At 42.9% G+C, this 26149-nt stretch overlaps 1 protein-coding gene across 1 annotated transcript in view; it reads left to right on the top strand.

Annotated features, from left to right (window-relative positions):
• The window catches only part of NCAPD3 (non-SMC condensin II complex subunit D3), a gene marked incomplete in the record, with an annotated part of 2635837 nt that overhangs the window by 1651754 nt on the left and 957934 nt on the right, over positions 1-26149 (top strand). Inside the window, 1 exon segment of the mRNA XM_044081165.1 lies at positions 15666-15803. Within this exon segment, the coding sequence (XP_043937100.1) occupies positions 15666-15803 (138 nt within the window).

The raw sequence follows: 26149 nt of genomic DNA, 5'->3' as shown, positions 1-26149 counted from the left end.
ATACATGTGACATATGCTGTTCCTATAACAGTCTAGGGCTTTGGTATACTGGCTGGATGACGAGCTGCCTTTAGCAGGGTATCCCTTTAGTGATGAATAGTGCAACAGCTTGGGTCCAACTCCTTCTTCAAGATGGGGTTCTGGGGGGGTTTAGAGTTCACTGGCACATGGGTCTGTGGCTCCAGCGCTGTGGACTTCAGTCATTTCCAGATGCACTGCCTTTGAGGTACTGGAGAGGACGTTCTCTCAACCTAGAGAGAGGACACCTTTGACCCCATTGAATCCTGCTTCTGTTCCACCATCAGTTTTTAGTTCTGATAGTCTCACCTCTATTCCACCAGTACAGCCTAGCCAGTTGAACCTCCAGATGGTCCTCAGGGACTCCCCGGCCACTTCTGATACCTTACCAGACATCCCACTGATGAGATCCTTAGGAAGAGGCTGTGGAAGAAGAGACACCTGGATTTCCCTCAGAAATCTCTCACGGAAAAAAATGATTTTGATGAAGGTTAAGGGTCCTTCATATCTTCACCTGAGGATATCTCCTTTTGAGAAATACTAGAAATTTTTAAACAAAAAGGTGGATGGTGTTCCAAATTCCCCTTCCAAGGAGGAGTCGATGTTTCTGGATGCCTTCAGTTCTGGCTCAACTACGTCTTTGGTAACCTCTCCAGCTAATGAGCTGATAGATCTGATCTCACACTGCTCATCGAAGGAACCAGATACTGTAGAGCCAATCCCTAACCGACCTGATAAATTTGTAGTTCCCCCAAAGGACAGGACACACTGGAGTAAAGGAGTCCCAGTAGGTCCTATGGTTGTGGCAGCAGCCACTAAGAAAGAGCTCGCAGAGCACATCTCTCCATCCTCTAATAGGGAGTCTAGGGCCTTGGACAGATTTGGGAAGCTCATCTACACCTCAGGAACCTTTGCCTTGAGGTTGTTAAATTACTTGGCACTTTTTACCGGATTGCAAAGAGATTTGATAAAGGAGCTTTCTAAATCTTTTTCTGGGTTCATGTCCATGGAGGATCAGAATAAGTTTTCTTCACAACTGGCAACCCTTTAGTCCATATCTAATCCTTCCATGAGGTTGATTTCCCATGCTGCAGAGGGCATCTCAAGGGTGGCAGGTTTGGGAATAGCTATCAGAAGACATGCCTGGATGCATTTGTGTGACTTTTCAGAGTCCTACATCTTCACTTATCAATGCCCCATTTGATGGAATTTCTCTGTTCAGCCCAAAAGTAAAAGAAACACACCAGAAGTGAGCAGGAGGGAAAGACATCGTCTGCCACTGGGATCCATTTCTTTACCCCTCAGAGACCCTTTTCATGGAATCAGCAAAGAGGTTGAAAAATGTGGTTTTGCAAATCAAAATTCAAGACTCAGGAGGAGATGATTGCCCAGAGGCAGAGGGGAGATCTGTAATGGAAGGCGCTACCCTTGTGGCAGAGGTGACTCCCCAAATCCAGGGTTTGAGAGATTCCTTCTTGGAAGAACCCCTGTCATTGCTCTCGAAAGGTTGCCAGGTTGTTTTTCTCTGGAGGCAGTCAGGGCGCACTTGTCTCTGTACCTAGAAGGCTGGACTTCATCACAACATATTCCCGAGTGCAGAGGATCCTATCATTTTCTAAATGTCCCCTATAAAAATGAGGAAGGTCCCTGATGTTCTACCAGTAAGAGGGACACAGCAGCTCTGGAAATAAGAAAGCTGCTATAGAGTCATCCAGAAAGTAGCCCCAGACCAGTTATGGTCTGGAATTTACACAAGGTTTTTTTAGTGCCAAAGAAAACAGGGGGCTTGAAGCCTATTCTTGACCTCAGCAAACTAAATCAATATGTAAGATACTCAAAGTTCTGGATAGTCATGGTTCTGTCCATTCCACCACTGTTATGAAAGAACAATTGGATGTGCGTGATAGATCTTCAGGATGGGTACTATTACATCAAAATGAACAGATGCTGCAAAAGATATCTGCACTTCTGGCTGGGAGAAGGTCATTACCAAATCAAGCCTTTGTCCTTTGGTCTCACCACAGCCCCAGGGTGTTTACTAAATTTATTGGCAGTGGTCGCAGCTCATTTAAGACAGCTGGGATTGCGGGTGCTTCTATATCTAGATGACTGGCTCCTGACAGCTGCGACCAGGCATCTACTTCTACAAGCAAGGGACTACGAGCTCCAGTTGTGCCACCATCTGAGCATCGAACTAGACTACAACAAATCGCATCTCATTCCTACACAATGCCCTGTAGTTCATATGTGCTCATCTAGACATGATCAATCAGATAGCGTCTCTACCTCCAACAAGAATATAAACTCTCAGATCCCAGTTAAAGGAAGTGATCTCACATTCATCTCCACCAGCATGGTTGTGCAGGCCTTAGGATCGATGGCAGTAGTGATAACTCTAGTTCCATTGGCCAGATATATGTGAATTCTGCAGAGGACCCTATCAGTTCAGTGGTCTATTCTTCAACAGCCCTTGTGCACCCCTGTCAAGGAATACACAAATTTGCAAGGAACATCTGATGTGGATCATTTCGAACAAAATTTCTCAGGGCTCCCTTTTGTTTTACCTCTTCCAGTGGCCACAGTGACCAAGAATGCCTCCCTTCTGGGGTGGAGGAGCCATTTCTTGGGAATGACCGTCCAAACCACATGGTCCCCTCAAGTGGCCAATTTGCAAAACAATGCCTGGAGATGAGAAATGTCCTCCTGTCATTGCAAGCCTTCCAAGGTGCTCTCCTCTCCTGGACAATTGCAATTTAATCAGACAGTATGTCTGTGGTCTCGTACATCAGCAAACGGGGGAACCAGGTTCTAGTATCTTTGTTGCGAGGCAGTGAGAGAGTGGCAATGGGCAATCTTTTCCGGACGTTTTCTCATTGCAATGCATATAACGGAAATCCAGCATGATTGCAGACAGACTAAGCAGATCAATTCTGGTGCCTCACAAGTGTTTTTTCCATGTCAAAGTGGCAGAAAAAAGTTTGTCGAAGGGGCCAGCCTTGTTGCGATCTGTTTGCTTCCTCTCTCAACAGCAAGTGCAACAAGATGTTCTTCGTGTTTCACTGTTGCAGTCATCACACTTGGGTTATCCTGCCAGGGGTAGCCCTCAGTTGGCCCGAATACCAGAGGCTTAGTATTTCTGCATCTGTTGCTGTAGCTTCACTACTGACGTCAGATCGTCGGAGGTATAAAAACAGGCAGCCGATGCCATTACATCAGTCTTTCTTGCTGTGGAGCCCGAAGTAGAAGCAGTTCGCACGAGTGCTGGTCAGTCGCTACCTGAGTTTTTGTTTCCGAATTTGAATCATCCTGAAGTGTTCTAAAGCTAAGTACCCCGTTGGGGATTCTTTTTCCTTGCTCTAACCAATGTCAAAAAAAGTTAACAATTGTCTTGCCTGTGGAAAGCAAATACCATACCGAGATTTCCATTCTTACTGCATCACCTGTTTAGGGCCAGACCACGACATACCTCTTTGTCCATTTTGTGCTTTGTTCAATGCCCGAATTATTCGTCATCGGGCCCTTATTGTAGCTAAATACTTTCATTCTTTATCTCCGTATTCCGAAATGGCTTTGGTAAGCCATCCGACTACTGATCTTCCAAAAAAACATAAGGATAAAGACAGAGACAGACCACACAGGTCCAAAACTGCAGACGATTCATTTAAGCTAGTCGCCAGTTCGCCAGTATTCAGTGAGGCGCTTTCGCAGCCCCTGATGCCCGCTTCGATGGATTCGCTGGCCTCTACCGAGACTCGTTCGGAGTCCGGTATGCAGCGAGACTCTTCTTTGACTACGGAACCTGCAGGTGTCTCTACCTTGGATGGGTCCAGAGCCGCTGTGCAGGCACTGGCTTCTGAGGATGTTCTTTGCACTATCGATAGTCAACACCGATGACGTCTTTCGCATCTTCAGTTATTTCTAAAACTACTGAGTTTTTAAGGCCAAGAGTACGTGCTATTCCTAAAAAATTGATGACCCAAACTCAAACTCCTGCTTCCTTGCCACAATCTCAGATACTTAAAATGGCAGAAGACCTGATCATGCTGATTAGGGGAAGCCAGCCTTCTCCTGCTAAAAGAAAAAGAGACTTGTCCCCAGCAACTTTATCTGACCAAGAGTCCGACGACTCTCAGGTCTCTGAATATGAAGACATGCCATTATGTGCCTATGAGGATTCAGATGCAGAGGAATCCTTTCCTTCTGCCCCTCCTCCAGAGGACTTTTATTTTAGTGAAACCCTACATACTTTGAGAGAGCATTTCCATTGGGAATGCCAGGGATTATCCTCAGTCCAAAAAGAGACTCAGGGAATTTTTAGATTTGCCACAACACAGACCCTTAGCTATCCCTCGTGTTCTGGATGTTGTGGATGATGTCTTTATGGAATCCAGTCTAACTCCTGATACTTTACCCCCTGCTCCATGGAAACCTGATAGGTACTATAGAGTCCCTGACTCTCACAAATTTCTATTCATAAATCCTACTGCTGACCCAGAGGTCATTTACCAAGGACAATCTGTTTGGCACCAAAGCAGAAGAGGTTTTAAAAAAGATGGAAGAAAAAGCTAAGTCTATGCAGACAGACAAAGATTTTTTGCAAGTGCAGCCTTCAAGATTCAGTAGGCATTGCCCCTCAAAACATTGGTCCTTTCCAGCCCCTTCAAGGCCATCTCAAACTACACCCAGAGGAAACAGACCCCCCCCCCCCCAGATTACAATCTCAGGGTATGCAGAGATCTAGGCAATGGGGCACCTCCACTTCTAAAGCAGGGAGTGCTAAGCTACCTCCTTACGGAAAGAATTCACAATGACTTCTCAACTCCACTCCTCACCTCTGCCCAATTGCTCGTGCCCCTAGGAGGAAACCTTGCCCACCGTACAAAAAACTGGACCAACATCACCAACAATCGATGGGTCCTAAACAATAGTATCCCAAGGGTACAAATTCTATTTCCACACGCTGCCAACCCCAAAAGGGTTCCCAGACCTTCCTCCAAACCAGTGGGCAGAGGCACAAAACCAAGTTCAGTCCCTGCTCCCTATAAGGGCAATTCAGCCTGTTCCTGCAGAACAGATAGGCCAAGGTTTTTATTCCAAACTTTTCCTGGTACCCAGAAAAGAGGGCACCTGGCACCCAATATTAAATCTATCCATTCTAAACACCTTCCTGGTGGTACCAAAATTCAAAATGCTCACCCTGCAGCAGCTTCTCCTGTGCTGTCCAAATATGCCTGGTTAGCCACCCTAGACCTTAAAGGAGGCCTATTTGCACATCCCACTCAGGGACTCCTGCAGGTAATATCTACGTTTCAGGGCAGGATCTATGCATTATCAGTTCTCTGCACTTCCCTTTGGCTTATCCACTTCTCCAAGAGTTTTCACAAAATGTTTGGCTCCAGCCGTTGCCTATTGCTGACAGGGAAATATTCATATTTACTCCTGCTTGGACAATTGCCTGATTCAGGCGGACAGTCAAGAAAAGCTTTTGCAGCACCTGACATTTGTAAAGGACATTCTGACCTCCCTGGGGTACACTATCAACGAAAAGAAATCCAAACTAGTCCCCAGTCAAAGAATTGTATTCCTGGGAGCAAGCATGGACACAGCAACCCAGAATGGCATTCCTTACTCCAGAAAAACAAGCCTATCTGACAGGCTACTTCGCTCAACTGGCCACCAGAACCCAGTTATCCGCAAGAAAAATCCTACAGGCTGTAGGGTTCATGGCCTCCTGCATTCTACTAATTCCATATGCCAGAATGCATATGAGGAAACTTCAATGGTACTTAAAAAGCCTTTGGTGCCAACATGCTCAGGACATGGAAACTATCATTCCTATAATACCTTGTCTAAGGAAAGAGTTCCTTTGGTGGGCAGCAGCATGTAACCACAACAAGGGACTTCCCTTTACACAACCCCACGCTGTGCAGACCCTAACCACAGACGCATCAGACTGTGCCTGGTGTGCACATCTGGATGGCATGTGCATTCAGGGCCACTGGAGACCAAATCAAATTAATCTGCACATCAACCAAAAAGAGATGCTAGCTGTTCAGCACGCTTGGACAGCTTTCAGATCCCTACTCTTGCTGGGGCCCCTACTGATCAAAATCGACAACACCACAGTGATGTGGTACATCAACAAGCAGGAGGACCCCATTCTTACCCACTCTGCAGGCTAGCCATAACCCTGTGGAACACACCCTCAGCCTCAACCAAAACTCTCTGGCAGACAACTTAAGCAGAAATCTCCTAGACCCAAATGAGTGGTAATTAAACCACAACACCTTCAGCCTTGTGACCCAGAAATGGGGTACCCCGAAGGTGGACCTATTTGCCTCCCCTACAACCACCAGCTCAGCAAGTTCTGTACCAGGATACCTCACAGCAAGACCTGGAAAGTGGATGCCCTATCCTTCCAGTGGGCAGACCTGTCAATCTATGCATTTCCCCCATCTGCCTCTTCTTACAAGAGTATTACTCAGAATAAGGGAGGAAAGACCAAGGGCAATCCTGATTACCCCAGACTGGACACGCCAGCACTGGTACCCACTACTGCGCAGCCTGTCACCAGTGCCTCCATGGCACCTACCACAGATCCCAAATCTTCTGACTCGGCAGGAGGGACAGTTCTTGCATCCGCAATTGTAGACCCTGAACCTTGCGGCCTGGCTTATTCCCTGAATTCTCCACCAGCAGCCAGCCTAAGCAGGCAGTTTCTGGACGTCATACGTGAAGCCAGACAACCCAGTACAAGGAAATCCTATGCTGACAAGTGGAAAAGGTATTGTTCCTGGATTCACACTCAGGAGTGGATACTACACAGCCCTCCTTACCTCTCATCCTGGATTACCTGACAGACCTACTCCACAGAGGCCTGTCCTCTTCAATTAAGATCCATGCCTCTGCCATCTCCGCTTATTACAGCACTGAGCCACCTCTCTTCTCTCACCCTCTCATCAAGGAGTTCCAGAGAGGGGCTAACAACTTAAGGCCACCAAGAAGAGCCCCCACCCCTGCTTGGGACCTTAACTTTGTGTTAGAAAAGTTCACGCTACCCCCCTTTGAGCCTGCAGCATCAGCAAAGTTAAAATTCCTCTCTTAGAAAACAGCCTTGCTTCTGGCCATCACTTCAGCTAGGAGAGTGTCAGAGCTACAAGCACTTATGGCTGTGGAACCCTTCATTATTTTCCATGCTGACAGGGCCTCTCTCAATACTAACCCAACTTTCATGCCTAAAGTGGTGCCCAGTGTGGCTCTCAACCAATCCGTTCATTTGCCCACCTTTTTCCCTAATCCTCAAAATAAGGGGGGGAAGGATCCTGCACTCTAGATGTGCACAGACAGCTCAGATTCTACCTTGATAAGACTAAGCCTTTTAGGAAATCTGACCAGTTACTAGTCAGCTTTGCACCAGGGTCAGAGGGCAAGGCCATATCAAAACAAACTATATTCAAATGGATAGCACACTGTATCCATTTCTCTTACAAACACCATGGGAAACCACGTCTTCAGGGGGTCAGAACGCATTCTACTAGGGCATCTTCAACCTCTGCAGCCTTTCTCAGAGGAGTCCCTACCAGGGACATTCTGTAAGCTGCTACTTGGAGTTCTGTCCATACCTTCACCAAGCATTACCACCTGCCTATCTTTGCCAAATCCAGGGCAGGCTTTGCAACAGCAGTCCTGCAGGGCATACTAGCCAGCCCCAACTCTTCTTGACTGCCACCACCCATTCTTCAACTTTGGGAATCAACCCAAGTGTGATGACTGCAACAGTGAAGCACTAACATAGAACAGTTGTGTACACTTACCATAAATGTAGATGTTCAAGTGAATTCACTGTTGCAGTCCTGGTTTCCCACCCTACAGTCCCCTTGTATATCTCTCTCTCTTCCACACTTCTTACAGGGCTATTGATATTTACTTTGTACTGGTGGTGTTTTCCACAGTAACTTAGCTCCCTGTTTGGGGGCTCCTGACATTTGGGGCAAGAAAAACTGATGTAATGGCTTCTGCTGCCTGTCTTCTACCTCTGACGACCTGACGTCAGTACTGAAGCGACAGCAACCAACGCAGAAATACTAAGCCTCTGGTATTCGGGCTGACTGAGGGCTACCCCTGGCTGGATAACCCAAGTGTGATGACTGCAACAGTGAATACACTCGAACATCTACATTTATGGTAAGTGGGCGCAACTGTACTTACTTCACCCTAATCCCCCCTCTAGAGGAGTCACCGAGAGATGCTGTAGTCCACAACCGGCTCTCCAGTCTCCTCTGTGCTTATTCCTCATTACCTCTGCTACCCAAGTTTCTGCAGAAAGCTTACTGGTTAAAGAGCTCAGTAATCCTCTTTTAACATTTTTGGCCTCATCAAAATTGTTTTCCCTTTCTGTGGCCTCTTCTTCTGTATCTGCCCTGGATACTGGAGCGCAGTCTAGATCTTCTGCTTCATCATATGGTGATAGTTCAGACATATCAGGCCTCATGCTGACCACATGGTTTCTCCAGTTCTAATCATGGCTAGACAGCCTAGGATTTCTTCCCCAGTTTAATATATCTTTTTGTCCTCTCAATTAGCTTTCCACTAGGAGTGTTTACAGAAGTAAATGAAAAGATTCTTTATTTGGGCCCTCCAAAGAGATTTGGATTCTTTTTCTGCTCCAGCATCCGCAGTTCTAGATTTTTTAGCATCCCTCTTCCAAGAGGGAGCTAGTTTTTCTATTATCAAACTCTAGCTGACTGCCATTTCTAATTTTCATTCTGGTGAAAACCCATGCTTCTTTGGCTTCTTCTAAATTGTACAAAACCTTTCTTAAGGGCGCCTTTTTACTTAGGCCTGCAGTCATGGACCCTGCTCCTCCTTGGTACTTGTCTGTTGTACTTCAAAGTTTGACTGAAAGTCCATTTGAACCCTTTGTCAAATCAGACCCAAAAATTTTTGTCCTGGAAGACCCTTTTCCTAGTCACCATTACATCAGCTAGACGCGTATCTTAATTCCAGGCCCTTTCTTCCAAACATCCATACCTGGTCTTTTATAAGGGCAGGGTGTCTTTACGTACTAATCCATCCTTTTTGCCTAAGGTAGCTTCTGAGCCTAACATTAATCAGGTCATCAACCTCTTGGTTTTCTTCCCTAAGTTTTCTAGTAAAGGTGAATATATGTTACATCTCTTGGGCGTACACAGGCAGTTTCGATTTTATCTTCATTGAACCAAAGATTTCAGAAAATCTGACCAACTGTTTGTCTCCTTTTCGCATAACAGATTGGGCATGGCATTTTCCAAAGTAATGTTAGCCAGATGGTTGACTGGATTGTATTATGCAGCTGCTACTTGGTCCAGTGCTCATACGTAATTGCTCATTACAAGTTGGACTTGATTTCTAGGAACAGAGCTGCCTTTGGCTTTTCAGTACTCCGCAATACTGTTTCATGAGGACCACCCAAGGTTCGTCTAGCTAGGGACTGTGTCCCATCAGCTGAGGAATGAATGAAAATGTCAACACCAGATAGAAAAGCTTTGTACTCACCAGAACGTTCCATCTGTGTTACCCATTTTCATTCTTCCTCAACTTCCCAACCCACCTAACCCAATTCCTTTTCTTCCCGGAGGCCACTTATGGGATTTTTCTTAGGAACTCTTTGTCTTTTGTTTGAGCTCCAGTTTTCTCTCTCTTTCTTTGGTTTTTATTCTGTATAGAATAAACTATTGTTTATGTGGGCAGCAAGCTCGATCTGAGGTATGTTAGGGTGGTGGATCACTATGGGTAAGGGAGGAGCTCGAGTGTTGCATCCATGAATCTAGTGAAGCAGCCAAGTGAGATCCGACACCCATCAGTTGAGGAAGAATGAAAATGAACAACACAGATCCGTCGTTATGATGAGTACATAAATTTTGTATTCAACCTAGGAAACTCTTGCAGCTTTGCTTGACCCTTTGATTCTATTTAACCTTAGTTCTGGATGTTCAGATTTGACTGATACTGCCATAAAGGCTTCCACCCAAAATATGAATTAGAAGCATGTCTGTATTTGGACAGAAGGCTGTCCTGATAGCCATGTATTAATTATTAGCACAGTTACAAGACCTATTACCAGTATCTGTATGGCTTCATTGTCAAGTGCATTATGGTTGTCTTGCACTTGTCTTGTTTCTACCTGTCATTACTCTGTAGTGAGCAGAATTTTCTCAACATTGAGTGGTCAAGCTGCCTGTTAAAGTGTTTTATATCCACCTATGCTTTTGAAGAACCTCGATTTTTCTTTGGACATCAGTTTTATAATTGACATCCTTGTCTGCCTTTAATTTGAACAGGCTCGCTCAGTGGTTTTTAAGCTCATTTCGTGAAAAGTGTTTTTTCCTGGTGGTCATCACTTCTGCAGGCAGGATGTTAAAGCTTCAGGCCCTCATCTGAAGGGAGCCAAATGTCATTCATTCAGAGTGAGTGTTCCTTTTATGATTAGACTATATTTCCTTTTGAAAATGATGGTAGAATTTACCTTAAAGCATTGCAATTGGACGGTGCAGTGGTAGTCCTGTCGCCTCACAGCAAGAGGTTCTCCAGTTGGATTCTCATCTGGAGTGCCTTCTGCATGTCCTCCTTGAATCTGTGTGGGTTTTCTCCGGGTACTCCGGTTTCCTTCCATGTTACAAAGACATGCATCTGGAGTGTTTCTCCCCGAGCCTCCGCTGAAAATTGGCTTAGTTCCAAGTCAGACTTTCCTGGTAAACAAATGTTAAATAAATAAAAATAAATTGTATATTTTGTTTTGTTTGCGGTGGCAGAAGCTTGGTGAAAGATCCCTCATCGCCCTCGTAGGTCTAGATTATTTAATCAGTTTTCCTACTGCATGTGCACAAGTTAAGGAAGATGGAACAGCTGCTCATCTCCTTTTCTTCAAGGAGTTAATTGTTTGTAGTTACTGGGCAATCCCTTTCCAGGTGGTTTGCCATCTCTGCTATTTGCTGCCATCAGTTAGTGAACTGCTGGCATAAACTACTTCACCAAGAGTGGTGTTGCTTCCAGTGCTTGCTTGCTTTAGAAACATCAGCCTTGCAGACATTTGTGTCATGGCTACTTTTTGTGTCATTTTATTAATTTATCAGGTATTGCCTGGATTGTGTGTCACAGAGATAGGTCTTCTTTTGTATCCAAGTTTTCAGTTGTGGGCTGCCTTCCATATACTGTAACCTTGGGATATATGTTTTTTTTAATTCTTTCCATTCATATACCCACCAAGGTGGGCTCACTGTGTTCATAGGTATATAATAGGCTAATGTCAGCTGGACCTTTATAAGATTAGCCATGCAACCCAACTGTTCCCACTTGTAACATTGTATTCTTAATTGTTGGGGGAGGTGTATGTTGAGGCGTATGTTTGTTTGAAGGTTGCTTAAAAGTTATGTGGAGAGGGTTGTTGGAGAATGTGTGGTGTCTGTCTGTGTTTAAGAGACATAGAGGCCAGTCCTTGGATAAATTTGCAATTTTCCATCCAATGGTCAAGATTACGTTTGAATAGGGTTGGGGATGGTCTCTGTTTCATATGGATGGGGAGCCTACTCCAGAACACTGGGGATCTTTTGATTCACATATCTGTCTCACCAGCATGTTGTATTTATGTTGCAAGCAAAGTTAAAATCCCTGGATTTAGGATTTCTTGTGCTGCTCATTTTGCAGATGTGCAAAAGCTACAGGGCTGGATGTAAGGATGCTTTGTATGCCAAACACAGAGTGCCTCTCAACTTATAGGAGAAGTGAGTAAAGAAACAGGGCTGTAAGGTGATCTGTATTCGACAGTGTGTTAAAACCATGAAGTCTCTTGTGCAGGATCTTTAATGTGCATTCCAACTGTTGCATATGCTTTATCAGGCACATGCCAAAGGGGGCATTGTACTCAATAGGTCTGATAAGGGATGAGTGGAGTGGGTACTATAACTTCCTTAGACCTGGATGCCATACCATTACTTATAAGCTGGGTGACATAGAATGATTTTCTTACCACTTTGGCTGCATTTTGGGTAAAGACCAGATTACTGTCTACATATGTTCTAGATTTCTAACTACTAGGCTAACTTGTAGGGATGTCTTATCAATGGAGACATTTGCCTGGGTAATCTTTTTTCCAAAAGGTATTATAATGCCCTTCTTTGCATTGAGTTTTAATTTGTGGTTTTGGCACCACTAATTTCTCTGTTAGACCCTCTTGCAGGATGTTAGTGTCAAAGGGAGAATTTACGATACCTCCCAATTTGCAGTCATATGCAAATTTGGTGAGCCAGAGGCCTTTGACATTAACCTTGACCTGCAAGAAGTAGATGCCAAACAGTAGTGGGCCCAGCCCAGAGGCTTGTGGTACTCCACTGGTGACCTGCCTCTTGTTGTAGGTGGTCTCAACTACCCTGACTTATTGGGTCCTATCTGTGAGCCAACTGGCAATCCAGCAGTTGTGTAGGGATTTATGCCTAGTTCAGTAAGTTTCTCCACAATATCTGAGTGGGGTATTGTATTGAATGCCTTAGCCAAGTCTAGGTAGACAGTATCTACCATTTTCCCTTAATCCATTGCCTTTGTTACCTTTTCAAAGAAGTCTACCAGGTTAAGTAGGCATGATCTTCCTTTGACAAAACTAAGCTGGGATGGGTTCAGTGTCTGTAGGTTGTCATTGTCTGTGTTCATTTCCCTGATAATTTGTTCCATGGCTTTTCATATTAGAATAGTCAGACTAATGAGTCTATAGTTACTGGGGTCAGCTGATGGTCCACCCTTGTGAAAGGAGGTGACCATTGCCATCCTCCATTTACTTGGTACATAGCCTGTTTTGAGGCTGTAGTTGAAAAGTGAATCAAGTGGTCCTAATAGGTCATGTTGACTGTTTAGGAGGCAACCTGGGATATTATCAGGCCCCACTGAGCTGTATTTTCAGCCTTAGGGAGTGCCACTATGAACTGCTCTCTAATGGTAATTTGGGTTATGCTGGTAGGAATTTCATAAGGAGTGTCGGAGGGAGGGCGTTTTAAAGTTTGAGCTGAATTTGTCAGCCAGCAGATTTACTGTGTCATTCTGCTTAATGAAGATGGTACCATTTACTACTAGTTCTCCACACTACTGCTTGTTATCTTTGAGGTTTCAGACATAATTTTGTGTTTGTCTTTAGCCTGAGAAGCTCTCCCGACCTCATAATTGACTTTGGATTTAATTAGCCCTCTTTGTTAGTTTTATTAATGAGCTTTTGTCATTATGAGAGTTGCTCTTTCTGACTTTGGCCTTGATTCTTTTCACTGTTATTATACATCCTGTTAAGATTAGGATTCCATCATTTTGGTTTGTTTTTGGAGTTTGTTTTGGGCTTGCTTCTGATAGTACAGCAGCCTCTGTACAGCAATTTACATGTTTGCACAGTGTTTCTGTGAATAATTCTGCATAGGCCCCAACTCTGGGTTAGGAAGGGCATTACATTTTGGCAAACTGTCACTTAAGATGTAGTTTTCTTTAGAATAGTTTCTAACTGTAACAAGTGTTGCTGGGTTTTCCAAGTTGATTTTTATTTTGAATGAGGCAAACTTGTGATCTGACTTCACCAGTGAGGATGTGACATTGGTAAGGGTGTAGCTGTCTCTCATATTGGTGAGAACAAGGGTCCAGTATGTTTAAACCATTGGTTGAAGTGTGCACAAACTGATCAAGGGCATTTGTATTAAAGTTTAAAAAGTGTTGTGCTTGCCAGGTGGAGGCAATATACGTTTCTCAAGACTATAGATGGGTAGTTAGTCTCGCATGAGCAGTGTTCGGTTTGATGGAGAGTGCCTCCAGTAGGTTTAAATAAGAGCTGTGGGAATCTTGAGACATAAATGGTGACATATAACTTGCTAAGATGTTGTAAGGGGACTGTATCTAAGATGATTTGTACATGGATGAACTGCAGGGTATCATCCTGTTTAACCAACCTTGAGGAACTCCACCATTAGTCCCTGTCTATCCAGCAGATGGTCTAAATATGTGCAAGGGACTGTAGCCTTGCACTGCCGGAGTATTTTGTGCAGCTTTAAACCGTGTCTTGGTAACGGCACAAATGTCTGTATTTTCCAGAGTGAGATGTGGAGTTTTTTTGTTAAGGCTTCTAGCACTGAGTAGTAACAGCTTTAGATTTTATTTGCTATGTCAGTTGGTTTATCACTTTGACATATTTTAACCAAAATCCAGAAGCCTGGGGGGGACAGGTACAGCCCATCTTTAGCAAATCAAATGTGGTCTGTTGACTACATCCTCCCAGGCTGGCAGATATCGAATCCCCCCCTGGACTGACACCAGTAACTAATGCAGTTGTTAAAGTCAATTTTTTGTTCATTATGTGGTATCATCCCTGGTGAAAGTGCTCCGTGCAGGGCACTTACAGTTTGAGAGACATATTCAGAGTGGTCCATAATGTTAGTCTTCATATAATCCAGAGGTATGGCTCAGGTCATTTACACCCATGTGGACTGTAATAGAATCATACTGGTACTTGTGGTTTTAAGTATAATGGGTAAGTTAGTATATCTGTTGATCTTTGTGTGGGCCTCTCTTAGGTCATAAATACCCTCTGGCTTTCCCCTGTCTTTTAGCAGTGCCATCACTTGTGGTTTTGTCTGTTTTCTTTTAAGTAGGACAAGTAAATATTTGTAGCAGCATAGGTGCCAATTTTTCATTCTTTTTTTTTTCCGCTGCTGTGTGTGTTCATTGGCAGGATATAAAGTTTTCTGCTCAGGGTCTAGGTGCGTTCTCCTCATGCAGCACCTGTTGTCACATGCACAGGTGTAGAAAATGCAAACTGTCATATACCTTACTGTCTGAGAATAAAGTCAAGTTGGAGAAAAGGGAAAAATAACCCTGGTTGCAAGCCACATTGAGGAGGGCCCTCTTGTCGAGTAACTCATTAGGTAACAGCATATCGGTTTATAACATTTTTTTGTTCATTAAAAAAAGATTGTTACAAACAGACCTACATATTATTAAAGGAAACTGTTTTGAAATTGAAAGAACAGTTAAGTCAGTTGGTTTAATGCACCTTCAAAAGTGTTTCAGTCGGCAGACATGCTTAATCTCGCCTTAATGGTCCATCTTCAGAAGTATCTTAATCAGCTGGCTTGGTGAATCTTGCCCTTGTCAGCAGCATAAGATTATTCTAGGTTGTTGAGATCTCCAGACAGCTCGTTTGTTTGATACCATCATTTAACAGAAGGCATTATCTAGGCTGTTCCATATTGGAGTGCATTCATTAAGCCTCATTATTGGGAAAAACCTAAGGGGGAAGCTTCTTTTTTTTTTCTTTTTTGTTTTTTATGAAACATGTCCAACACCCTTGTCTGCCACTCATATTGTCATCAGCATATCGCTATATGCGTGGAAATGAGTGATCTTGGGTTCCCCTATTGATTTGCTGTTCCACATCTATATTTGCCTGATTGAGATGCTCTTGAGGTCCTTTTTACATGAGGTATCTTAAATAGCAAATCTTTACCTTTTGTGCTTATGTCAGTGTTCAGCTGTTAAAGTTGTATTTGATAGTGGTAGTAATGCATACAGCATTGTGTGATAATGGAGTCTTGACTTAATAGAGATGTACTTATTTCTTGAAAACAGTTATACTTTTTTTTTTCTTCCAGTTTTGGGGAATTCTGTTTAGTCCACCTTCTACTAAAAAGGAATCCAGTTATGTTCTCCCAGCACTTTATTGAATGCATTTTTCATTTTAATGGCTATGAAAAGCATGAGCAATACAACAAATTCAGTCAGACTGAGCGGTAAGTAAAAATGTTTTAAGTTTTTAGTCTTATGTTGTGTGCAAGCATTTGCAGTACTTTTCTATTGGTACTAATTTGGATTTTTACCTGTGCTTCGTAAGATAGTATCCAAAAAACCCCATTAGGGCATATACTGCACTGTGCCAAAATACTATCTGTAAGGTTGTGACTTCACGTGTCAAATTAAGTAGACTGCTGTAGAGTAATGTTATAATTATATTGTGTAGAAATAAAAAATATTCTTGTTTATAAAGCTGCATTTTTAGCTGTACAGGCAACATTTTAGGCATTTGGTTATATGATTAGTGTAGCAGCATTCCTGCCTGCTTGTAGTTTTGGCACTGTAGCTCCCATCTCCTCTATCTTGTCAGTGTTCAATTTCTTCTTGTAGTGATGTTTTACACAGATGAAGAAGCCTGTCTATAACAAGATAGAAATCTTCCAAATTCTTTTTCCATGTCTTTATTTTTACAAAATCTAGTCTTAATGCAGACCAACTTTCATCAAAATGTATGTTCTGAAAGACAAGCGGTGAATATGTATTCTGTTTTTGGCAAAGTGATACAAGGTCTGACACACTATATAAAAGTTCAAAAACAAGTTATTTTATTTAGATAGGTGTTAAAGAAATAAACTTTGAGCATGCAAATCATGGGTAACTTGAGGACAAGTCAACAACATAATATACTTCATGTCTAGTATTAGAGTCCATAGTGTTTCACTCCTTACCTTGAAGAATGAGATTTACAACTGCAGACTAGTTACAAGTTATTGTAAAACATTTGGAATATGTGACGTGCCATGATTGTGCCCAGAAAATGGCTAAATTGCATTCTGGTTCAGCGCTGATGTAGTGAGAGACCCAACCTTAACAATGAATTATTAAGAACCCACTATGCATTAAGGTCACGTCTGCACTAAAAGAAGACTGTGCTGACCAGTAAATAGCAGTAGGGCATAAAACTGCTTTGTTTCAACTTCTGTTTCTGCCTGTTGTCTGCTAAATTACACTCAGTAGTTTGGTTGCAATGGCATCCCTTACACAGGGAATATGTAAGGACGTTAACCACTTCCCCACTGCTGTACCAGCTTTCAAAGTCAGCACAAGACATCACTTTTTTATCTTACTTTTGACTAATTTTGTAGTACATGGAGCTGATAAATCTCCATGCTCTACAAAGAATTATGATCGGCTCTTGGATCATAGCTACATACTGTGTGTTCTCGACATGGATGCCAAGATTCACCTTTCTAAACTTCACTTTTGAAGTAAATTTCTAAGCATTTATGTCTCGAACACACAATAAAGTTATGATCAGCAACCTGATCCATAATGCTGTGCTATTCCTTAACTGTTTATAAAAGAGACCAGTATTCTTTTACAAAATCTTGTATTTTTTTTTAAATATTAGTCTCATCTTCTCATATACTGTTACATACTTCCTAGACTAAGAACTCAGTTTCTCTCTTGCTTATATCCATTCATTATTTATTTATTTATTTATTTATTTATTTATTTTACATTTGTTGACCGGGAAAATCCGACTGGATACATGTCCATTTTCAGCGGAGAAAAGCTCCACATCGACAATAGTTACATACTTATAAATTCCACATTGACATTAGTTTACATACTTATAAACAGAGAAAATGTTCCCACATTGACATTAGTTTACATACTTATAAACAGAGAAAATGTTACAAGTTTTGATAGTTAATACATAGGTATTAAGAGACAAGAGATCAGAGAAACTCCTGCTCTGTACTAAGACTAATACATAGATGAGGTAATATAATTGATAAATATATAGGACTATTATGTAGGTACAGTAGGAATATGTAATTGAAGAACTCACTACATATAAGGTTTAGAAGGTGAAAAATGTCAGAGTAGATGCTAGATAGAGGAAGAGCCTAGAGGAAGACATGAGGGGAAGTGGGGTTACGGAGGGTAGAAGGTTTAGTCAGGCTTGGAACATTGACAGAGCCATTGATTTTAAAGTGAAGGGTTAGATTTTGCTTGAATTTGGATAAAGAGGTGATGGTGGTGAGTTGAAGGGAGTTCCATATTTTACCAATGGAATTTGCAAACAGTGAGTCACCTCCAGAGTTGCAGGATTTGACTGTTTGAGCAAGTAGCCTGTTAGACTAGTTAGGTTTAGATATGGGGTGATTAAATGTGCAGGGATGGAATCTGGATGATGGAGGATCTTGTAAGCTATAGTTAGCTGGGTTTGTTGAAGTAGGTTAGGTAGTTCCACCCAGCCTAGGTTATGCAGGTTGATACAGTGATGGGTTTTGTAAGGCAGGCCAGTAACAAATCTAGCAATATGATTGTAGCAGCCAGAGAGCTTATTTAGGTCAGATTTGTACAGGTTGGTAAGTATGGGTGAGGCATAAAGGAGTGAGGAGAGGAGATGAGAGCGGGCTGTGGCTTCTCTTGCTTTGGGAGTAAGGAAGGATCTTATTCTATAAAGAGACCCCAGTTTTTTGTTAACTGTTTTAATAGTTTGGTTAATGTGTAATCTGAGTTTGTTATCTATGGTAACACCTAGTAATTTGGAATTTGAGTCTGGGGATATAGTAGTCCCATTCTTGGATTGAACAGAAAAGGGAATGGAGGTAGGTTTGTGGGTAGGCTGGAAGAGTAATAGTTTGGTTTTGGGTTGAGGATCAAATGGCGATGTAGTAACCAGTCTTCAACTGTAGTGAGACAGTCTTGGGTTTTGGCTAGTAGCTTAGTAGGTGACCTATCTGTGTTTATGAGTGTTGAGTCATAGAAAGAGTAGGGGTCCCAGGATGGAGCTTGGGGGAGCCCCTATGGTTGGGTAATAGGGGTGAGAGTTTGTTTTGCCATAGTACAGCTTGATTTCTGTCTGAGAGGTGGAACCACTTGAGAGTTGTGTTGTCTAGTTCAAATGTTTTTAGAGTGTTGTGCAGTAGTTGGTGGTTGACCATGTCAAAGGCCTTTGATAGGTCAAGAAAGAGGATGATATGTTTTGTTGTTTTTGTTATGGTTTATTGTGTCAGTGAAGGACAGGAGGGCAGTGCTGTGTTTAGGTCTAAAGCCATGCTGCGAGGTAGTCAGGAGCTTGTTCTGGATTAGATAGGGTACTAGTTGATTGTGTATGCATTTTCCATGATTTTGGCAAGTGGTGACAGTATGGCTATTGGCCTGTAGTTGGATAGGTCTGTAGATGTCCCGCCTTTGTGGAGAGGGATGATATGGGAGATTTTCCAGATTGAGGGGATAGTAGATTCTGTTATGGTGCGGTTAATTAGGATGGAGATGGGCTATGACCTCTGCAGCTTTTTGTAGGTAATCAGCTGGAAGAAGGTCAGCAGCAATGGTAGTAGGCTTTAGTTTCTGCAGAAGGGATCTAATAAAGGAAGCGGAAACAGGCTGTAGGTGGAAGGAGGGTTCTGACTTTGGAGTCGGACTTGTGATAGTGGGGTTGGTCGGGGTTTGTTGTGCCGCTAAGGATTTGATAACATTAATAAAGAAAGAGTTAAATGCGTTGGCAACTTCTTCAGGATTTTTATCACTTAGGTCAGCCGGTGTTGGGGTAGAGGTCTTGCCTGGGTGGAGAAGGGTGTTAATACCTGCCCAGAACTTTTGGGGATTAAGTTGATGTTTATTTTGGAGTTGGAGGTAGTAATTCTTTTTGTCTAGTAAAATGGATTTTTTTGTCTCATTTCTAAGTTGTTGGAAATGAGATCGGTCTAGGGGGGTTTTGGAGGCACGCCATTTGTCCCAGGCTTTGTTTCTAAGTTTGATTTTATACTTAGAGTCTTTTGTTAGCCATGGAGCAGTCAGGTTTTAACCTTGGCATGTGAATTGAGTATTTTTATAAAGGTGGAATTAAAGGTTGTAACGGCTTCTTCAAGGGGGAGGGATTTAAGATTAGACCAGTTACAGGACTGTAGCTCAAGTCGGAATTTGGCAAGGTCAAATTGTTTAGTGTTCCTGATAGATTTGTAGACTGGTAGTTTACATCTCCCTGCCTTATTTTCTCTATGTAGGTTATGAGATGGTCACTGATTTCGTTCGGGAGAGTCCCAGATTTATAGTGGGATGGACTGTTAGTGAGTATCCAGTCAAGAAGACTTTCTTTTGGTTGGAGTTTCCAATTCTGGTGGGGAGGTTATGATTTGTGAGAAGCCATGGAGATTTATGAGGGTGGGGTTGGTCTCAGAGGAGCATTGGTTCCAGTCTATATTCATGTCACCCAGGATAATAGTTTCTTGGGGACAATTGAGCCAGTTTAAGATATGCTCAAGTGTGTCAGTGTTGTTTCTAGATCACAAGTAGATTAATACTTTTTCCTTATTTATTTGGATCTTCAGGGAGATTAGTTCTGCATTGGAGATTTGGGGGGGTTGAGAAGAGTTCAAGGTGATATTTAGTGAGCATTTATAGAGGACGCACGAGACCACCTCCTTTTTACTGGGCGGTCCTTTCTATATATGTTATAGCCTTGTGGGGTGATTTCAGTATCTTTTATGGCTGGTTTTAACCAGGTTTCTGACAGGCACATAATGTCCGGTGATATATCTCTAACAGGGCTTGCAGATTGTGTATTTTGTTGTTTAGACTTCTTATGTTAAGATGACACATAAGGAGGCAGTTCGGAGAGATTGTCGCAAGAGGTAGGTTATGTAAGTCAGTGTTTGTGATAGGGCCAGGGTTGGGGTGGATGTCTCCATCCTTGGACAGGTTTTTTCTTAGATGTTCTATGAGTTTCAGGAGTTTGAGTAGTAAAATGTCTGTATTTTTGGATTTAGGAGAGTTAACTCTTGGTTTATAGGGGAGGGGGTATCTGATGTATTGTACCGTATTGGTGGGATGGTGATTAGGATTGAGTGTGAGATAAGGATGATAGACTACAGGTTTGATATTTGGGATAGTGATATCCATAGTAGGGAGTGTGCTCGTAAGTAGTTAGGGCATGTAGTGATATAAGGACTAATAAAGTAAGGGGCAAAGTCTTTATTATTGGCTTGAGAGCCAGAGAGAGGTGGGGCTGTATGTTGTTTAACATTGTTATCTATGTTTAGGCAGATAGCAAGTGAGGTGGGAGTGGTTCAAGTATAGGGAGGTGGGTGAATGTAAGATAAAGTCTCGCGTGATTGTGTGAGAGTATGGATAGTAGTGGGTGTGGTTAGTTAGGTATAACAGTACGACTACTGGCGCCGCGTGGGATATGGGGCAGGGAGGCGCGCGAGCGCCCGAGCATCCGACCCCACACTGACCAGGTAATAGAGAGAGTAGAATTTCTACTTTAATGCCTTTAATCCTATGCTTATGCCCAATGCTAAAATATAGTTGGTTGTACGTTTTTTATTTTTTAGCTTGTGCTCAATTTGACATCATTAATGGGATGTACTGCTGTGTAACAGGGCTCGGTCAGGAGTTTTAGAGGGGTTATTTACATTGATTTTGGTTTGTGATGGTAAGACTGGATAATGACCTTTTCAGTTAGGTTACTGTGCTCACAGCTTGCAGCTCACTTAGAGGGTTCAATAAAGTGGCGCTTCTAGTAAGGGCGACCTGGGAATTGACTGGGCACAACCTGAGAGAGGAAGAATATAACACTTAGCTTATTCTCAACATTGTACTATCACAAGGGAAAGTATAACAGCAGCTTATCCTTATATTAAAGTGACAAAATTAAATATACAGTTAGGAATCCACCTTTTTATGCACTAGACAAGTGATGCTTTAAACTCCTGAGACAACAAACACTTACAATAGCTTTGGTTGAGATGTAGAGTGCTTCACACTTAAAATAATAGTGTGGCCTTTACTTTAAACATTCTACATATGCAGTCGCTAATCCTTTCACATAAAAACCATGCTACAAGTGCAGTCGCTAATCATTTCAAGGTTAAAACATGCTTCAATTGCAGTCACTAACATTTCAGGTTCATATTAGTGGAGACGCTCTAGCTGAGAACTGAACCGGACAGCGTCTGACTGTGAAGCGACAACGCTACCGCATCACCACCGCGGATTAGCGACTGCATATGTAGAATGTTTAAAGTAAAGGCCACACTATTATGTGTGCTTGATGGTTTTGCTGCCTTTAGTTTTTGACCATTTTTTCAGCCTAGTGTCTGACTGCCTTTTGAGGGCTTCCTGTGGTTCGCATGCCCTATATTCCTTGTATTGGTCAGTGATGGTCATCTCCTTGTGTCTGCAGAATGTAGTAATTGTTAAGGATTTGGATGACAGGTTGTGCTTGCTAATACCTACAGCTTATATTGAGGTGACTGTCAGTGTAACAGTATGCAGCAAGCCTCATTGATTGGCCTGGGAAGTATTTCGTTTATAGTGTTCATTCTGATGAAACAACATTGGGTCTGTCGTATACCCTCGTTGGTGGGTCAGTGATTGTTTTCCCCCCTTTTCCATTCTATTTCAGCATTTCTTTTCTAACCTGTGTCTACACTTGGTGTTGCTTGGATCTACTGCTTGTTGAATGCTATGACACTGTATTATTTACTTTATCTGATAGTATTTTTAGTATCAGAGTCAATCCGCGGTGGTGATGCGGTAGCGTTGTCGCTTCACAGTCAGACGCTGTCCGGTTCAGTTCTCAGCTAGAGCGTCTTCTGTGTGGAGACATGCGTGAATGGGCGTACCTTCGTTGAAGGCTGTGCGTCAGGGCTGGTAACTCGGCACGTAAAAATCAACTACCAATGATTAGCAGACCGGAGTTCTGCTGTGGCAACCCCTAACCGGGAAAAGCCGAAAGACACAACAACAAAAAAAAATTTTTAGTATCAGAGTCAAATCAGGAACCTGGACCTACACTGGCACTGCCTCGACTGCATGAGATAGAAGAGTAATGTGAAACAGACTTTAGTGGAAAAAAAACTCCTAGCATACCACACTCTTAATGATCAGTGAGGATGTTAAAGGGTCAAACCTACAGCAGCATCAGTATACCAAGAACATCATTATTAGCTCTTGGCCAATCCCTGTTAGGGTTAAATCTATTTTAAAAGATGCCCTGCAGGGTCTGCTAGTCTGGAGCTCATCTCCATTTGGCAAGATTTGCAGTTTCTTCTGCATCAGCAGACATTGATGTGGGACCAGAAGATACTTTCTCCCCAGCTCTCTCCTTAGAGATGTGTTCTGGAGTGTACGTGGTGCTTATTCTCTGGTTAACTATTTTGCTGCTGACTGGCCTGATCCCATGGGACAATACAGAGAATTACCTAGCTTTGAGTTGAAGTAATTAAGGCCAAGGATTCCTCCCAAGGGTATTTCTCATGGACCTAGGCTGGAAGGACACGTTATTTTTTCTTTGTTGACTGGATTATTCCCACTATGCTAGTAGCCTCTTTTCATGGGAACCCTGAGGTAGTATTTATACTACTAGGGGAAATTTGGCCAGGGCATCGAGGGACTTCCCCTGCTCTTTTTAACAGGTGACATGTGGGGCCTCGGTTTAACATCTCATCCAAAGAACGACACACTCAAGAGTTCAGCACCAGGATCCCCTTATACTGCACTGCAGTGTCAGCATCCCATCTACCTAGTGTGTGAATATAATACACAGCATTCTGCACCGAAGGCGAGTAATGCTACCTGTTGCACCACTGACATAAGTTCTAGCAGTAAGAATTCCATGCATCATGGTTCATAGTTCAGGCTCTGGATTTTAAAGAATATTTCAAGATTGATAACTGAAATAGTAGGTACAGGAAATTACAGAAGTGCAGGCCTCTTATGACCTAGCACAGCTATTGGCATGATTGCTCCTATTGCCATATTTTTGACATCCAAACTCTGGCAGGGGCTCACAACACACTCAGTCCTGTAGGAGCTTGTCTCTGGAGCTTGTGAGGAATACACGGATACTTAATAGTTGAGCAATAGGGATAGAGGCCATACAAGTCCAGAGAGCATCATCTCTGTGATATGACAGCTGTGACATGTTTTAATACAACTAAGAGTACACAACCATCTAGTGTCTATACTATGTAAAGAAAGTGCTGCATGAGTGTCAGTAGTATGTGAGGAAAGTGCTGTACAAACCTCTGCTGTCTCACAGCAAGTAATGTACAACAATCCAGTAACCTGGCCACTCTCCTCCTAGGTGAGCAGCTGTACAACAGTGAAGAGAACCACAAATAAGGTAGTTGTGCTGTGAACCTCTTAAATGCACCATTGTGGGGTATCCCCTGTACTGAACACAGAAGATAACTTCATATCTTTGCTAACAATGTATTATCTGATACAACTGAACTAAACATAGGATTCCATCAAGGCTCAGTTGTAACACCTCAATTATTCCCCTTATTACCCAAGCTTAAAGTTGTGCATGCAAGTAATGTCCTTCTCGTAGAAGTTCACATACCTATCAGTTACAGCACCAAACAACACAGCGTCGATTCAGTAACATTTGCCACTGGCTCCACATGAATAAACTCCAAATTAATACTACCAAAACAACCATAATGCTGTTCTCCATAGGAAGAAACTGATTTAAAAAGGGAATATAATTCCAGATTTTAATGAACAAAAGTATATTGGAGTAACACTAAATCCCTTTAACTTCAGCATACATATAGACAAGATTGCCACTAAATAGGTAGGTGCTAGGCTATCTGCCCTAGGGCATTTATAAGCCTAGCCAGAATGTGTTGGCTTTCGCCACCCTTTTAGACTGGATTCCCAAGCCTCTGTCCAGCAGGGTCATAGAAGTGATCCCAGGAGTAAATTTACGATTTCCCATCCACTCATCATTATTTCTCTTGAAGAGGGTCAGTGAGGGGCTCTGCCTAACATGAACCGGGATTCTTTTCCAGAGCAAGGGAAGCCTTTGGGATATGAATCTATCCCTCCAGCATGTCCTATTTATTGTTGTGCTGAGGTTTAAATCCCTGGAGCGTGTAGCTCTAATGGATTTGGCTTTCTTGAGGTGGAGCATGTCCATCAATTCCGGGTTACACGGCCTTGTATGTCAGGCAGAAATCGCCTCTGAGTAGGCAGTAAGCAACTGAGTAGAGCTGGAGTTTCTTGAGTCGAGTAGCATAGGGCATGTGTTTGAGGCCCACGATCCTCTTGGTGTGAGGTACTTTTGAGGTCTCTTCAGCTGTTGCAGGTGTCGGGTAAGATACAGCCCAAATGGGGCGTTGTACTCAATTAAGGGCCTGATGAGCGATGAGTAGAGGGGCACAATGACCTCTCTTGATCTAGATGTGTACCCTTTTGTGATTAGGTGAGCTATATAGAAGGTTTTTCTAACCACTTTGGCAATGTGATTGTCAAAGGAGAGGCTACTATCTACTTGGGTCCCCAGATCCCTAATTACTTCTTCCATACTTAGTGGATTACCTCCTATGTGGTAGTTTGTGGGCACTTTGTTTTTCCCAAAAGAGATGACTATGCACTTCTTGGCATTTAGCTTAAGTCCATGGTTTTGGCACCAGATATCCGTATCTGTAAGACCCTTCTGGAGGATGCTTGTGTCGGCCGGAGAGTTGAATATGGCTCCCAGCTTGCAATCATCTGCGAACTTGGTCAGCCACAGTCTTCCCATGCTTGCCTGTACCTCAGAGAAGTATATACCAAACAAGAGGGGTCCCAGGACTGAGCCCTGTGGGATGCCACTTGTAACCGGTTTAGAGTTGGACATGGCACCCGCAACCCTGACCATGTGAGTTCTATCCCTGAGCCAGTTTGCAACCCATCTTGTGACATATGGGTTGATATTTAAGCTGGTAAGCTTATTTATGATGCCAGAGTGGGGTATTGTGTCGAAGGCCTTTGCGAGGTCCAGGCATTTTATTTATTTTACATTAGTTTACCGGGCTAGTCCAACTGGATACATGTCCATTTTCAGTGGAGGCCCGGGGAGAAAAGCTCCGCTACAATACTATACTTAAGTAAAAATAAACAAAAAATGTACCAAAAATATATAAACATATGTAAAATAAAATAGAAAAAGCATGTACTTTAAACCTGTAGGCTGTGTAGGCTGTGTGGACTACCTTTCCCTCATCTATGGCTTTGGTAGCTATTTCAAAAAAGTCAACTAGGTTTAGGAGGCAAGATCTGCCTTTAATAAAGCCGAATTGGGTAGGGTCCAGTGTCTAGTGGTTCCCAATGTCTTTGTTTATGAGATCCATGATGATGCGCTCCATAGCCTTGCAGACCAGGCAAGTCAGGCTTATGGGGCGATAGTTCCCGGGATCCGTTGTGGCGCCACCTTTGTGGAGCAGGATAACTGTTGCTGTATGCCATTCTTTGGGTGCATAACCTGTGGTAAGGCTGAGTTGGAACAGTGAGTTTATGTGAGGGTTTAGTTCTTTTTGGAGCTCGTGTAAGATGC

Source organism: Protopterus annectens, chromosome 8.part0 (genome assembly GCF_019279795.1).
Source record: "Protopterus annectens isolate FY-2018-M chromosome 8.part0, PAN1.0, whole genome shotgun sequence".
NCBI classification, from domain to species: domain Eukaryota; kingdom Metazoa; phylum Chordata; order Ceratodontiformes; family Protopteridae; genus Protopterus; species Protopterus annectens.
The sequence above is the reverse complement of the archived record's forward strand: the minus strand, read 5'-3'. Positions and strand labels throughout refer to the sequence as shown.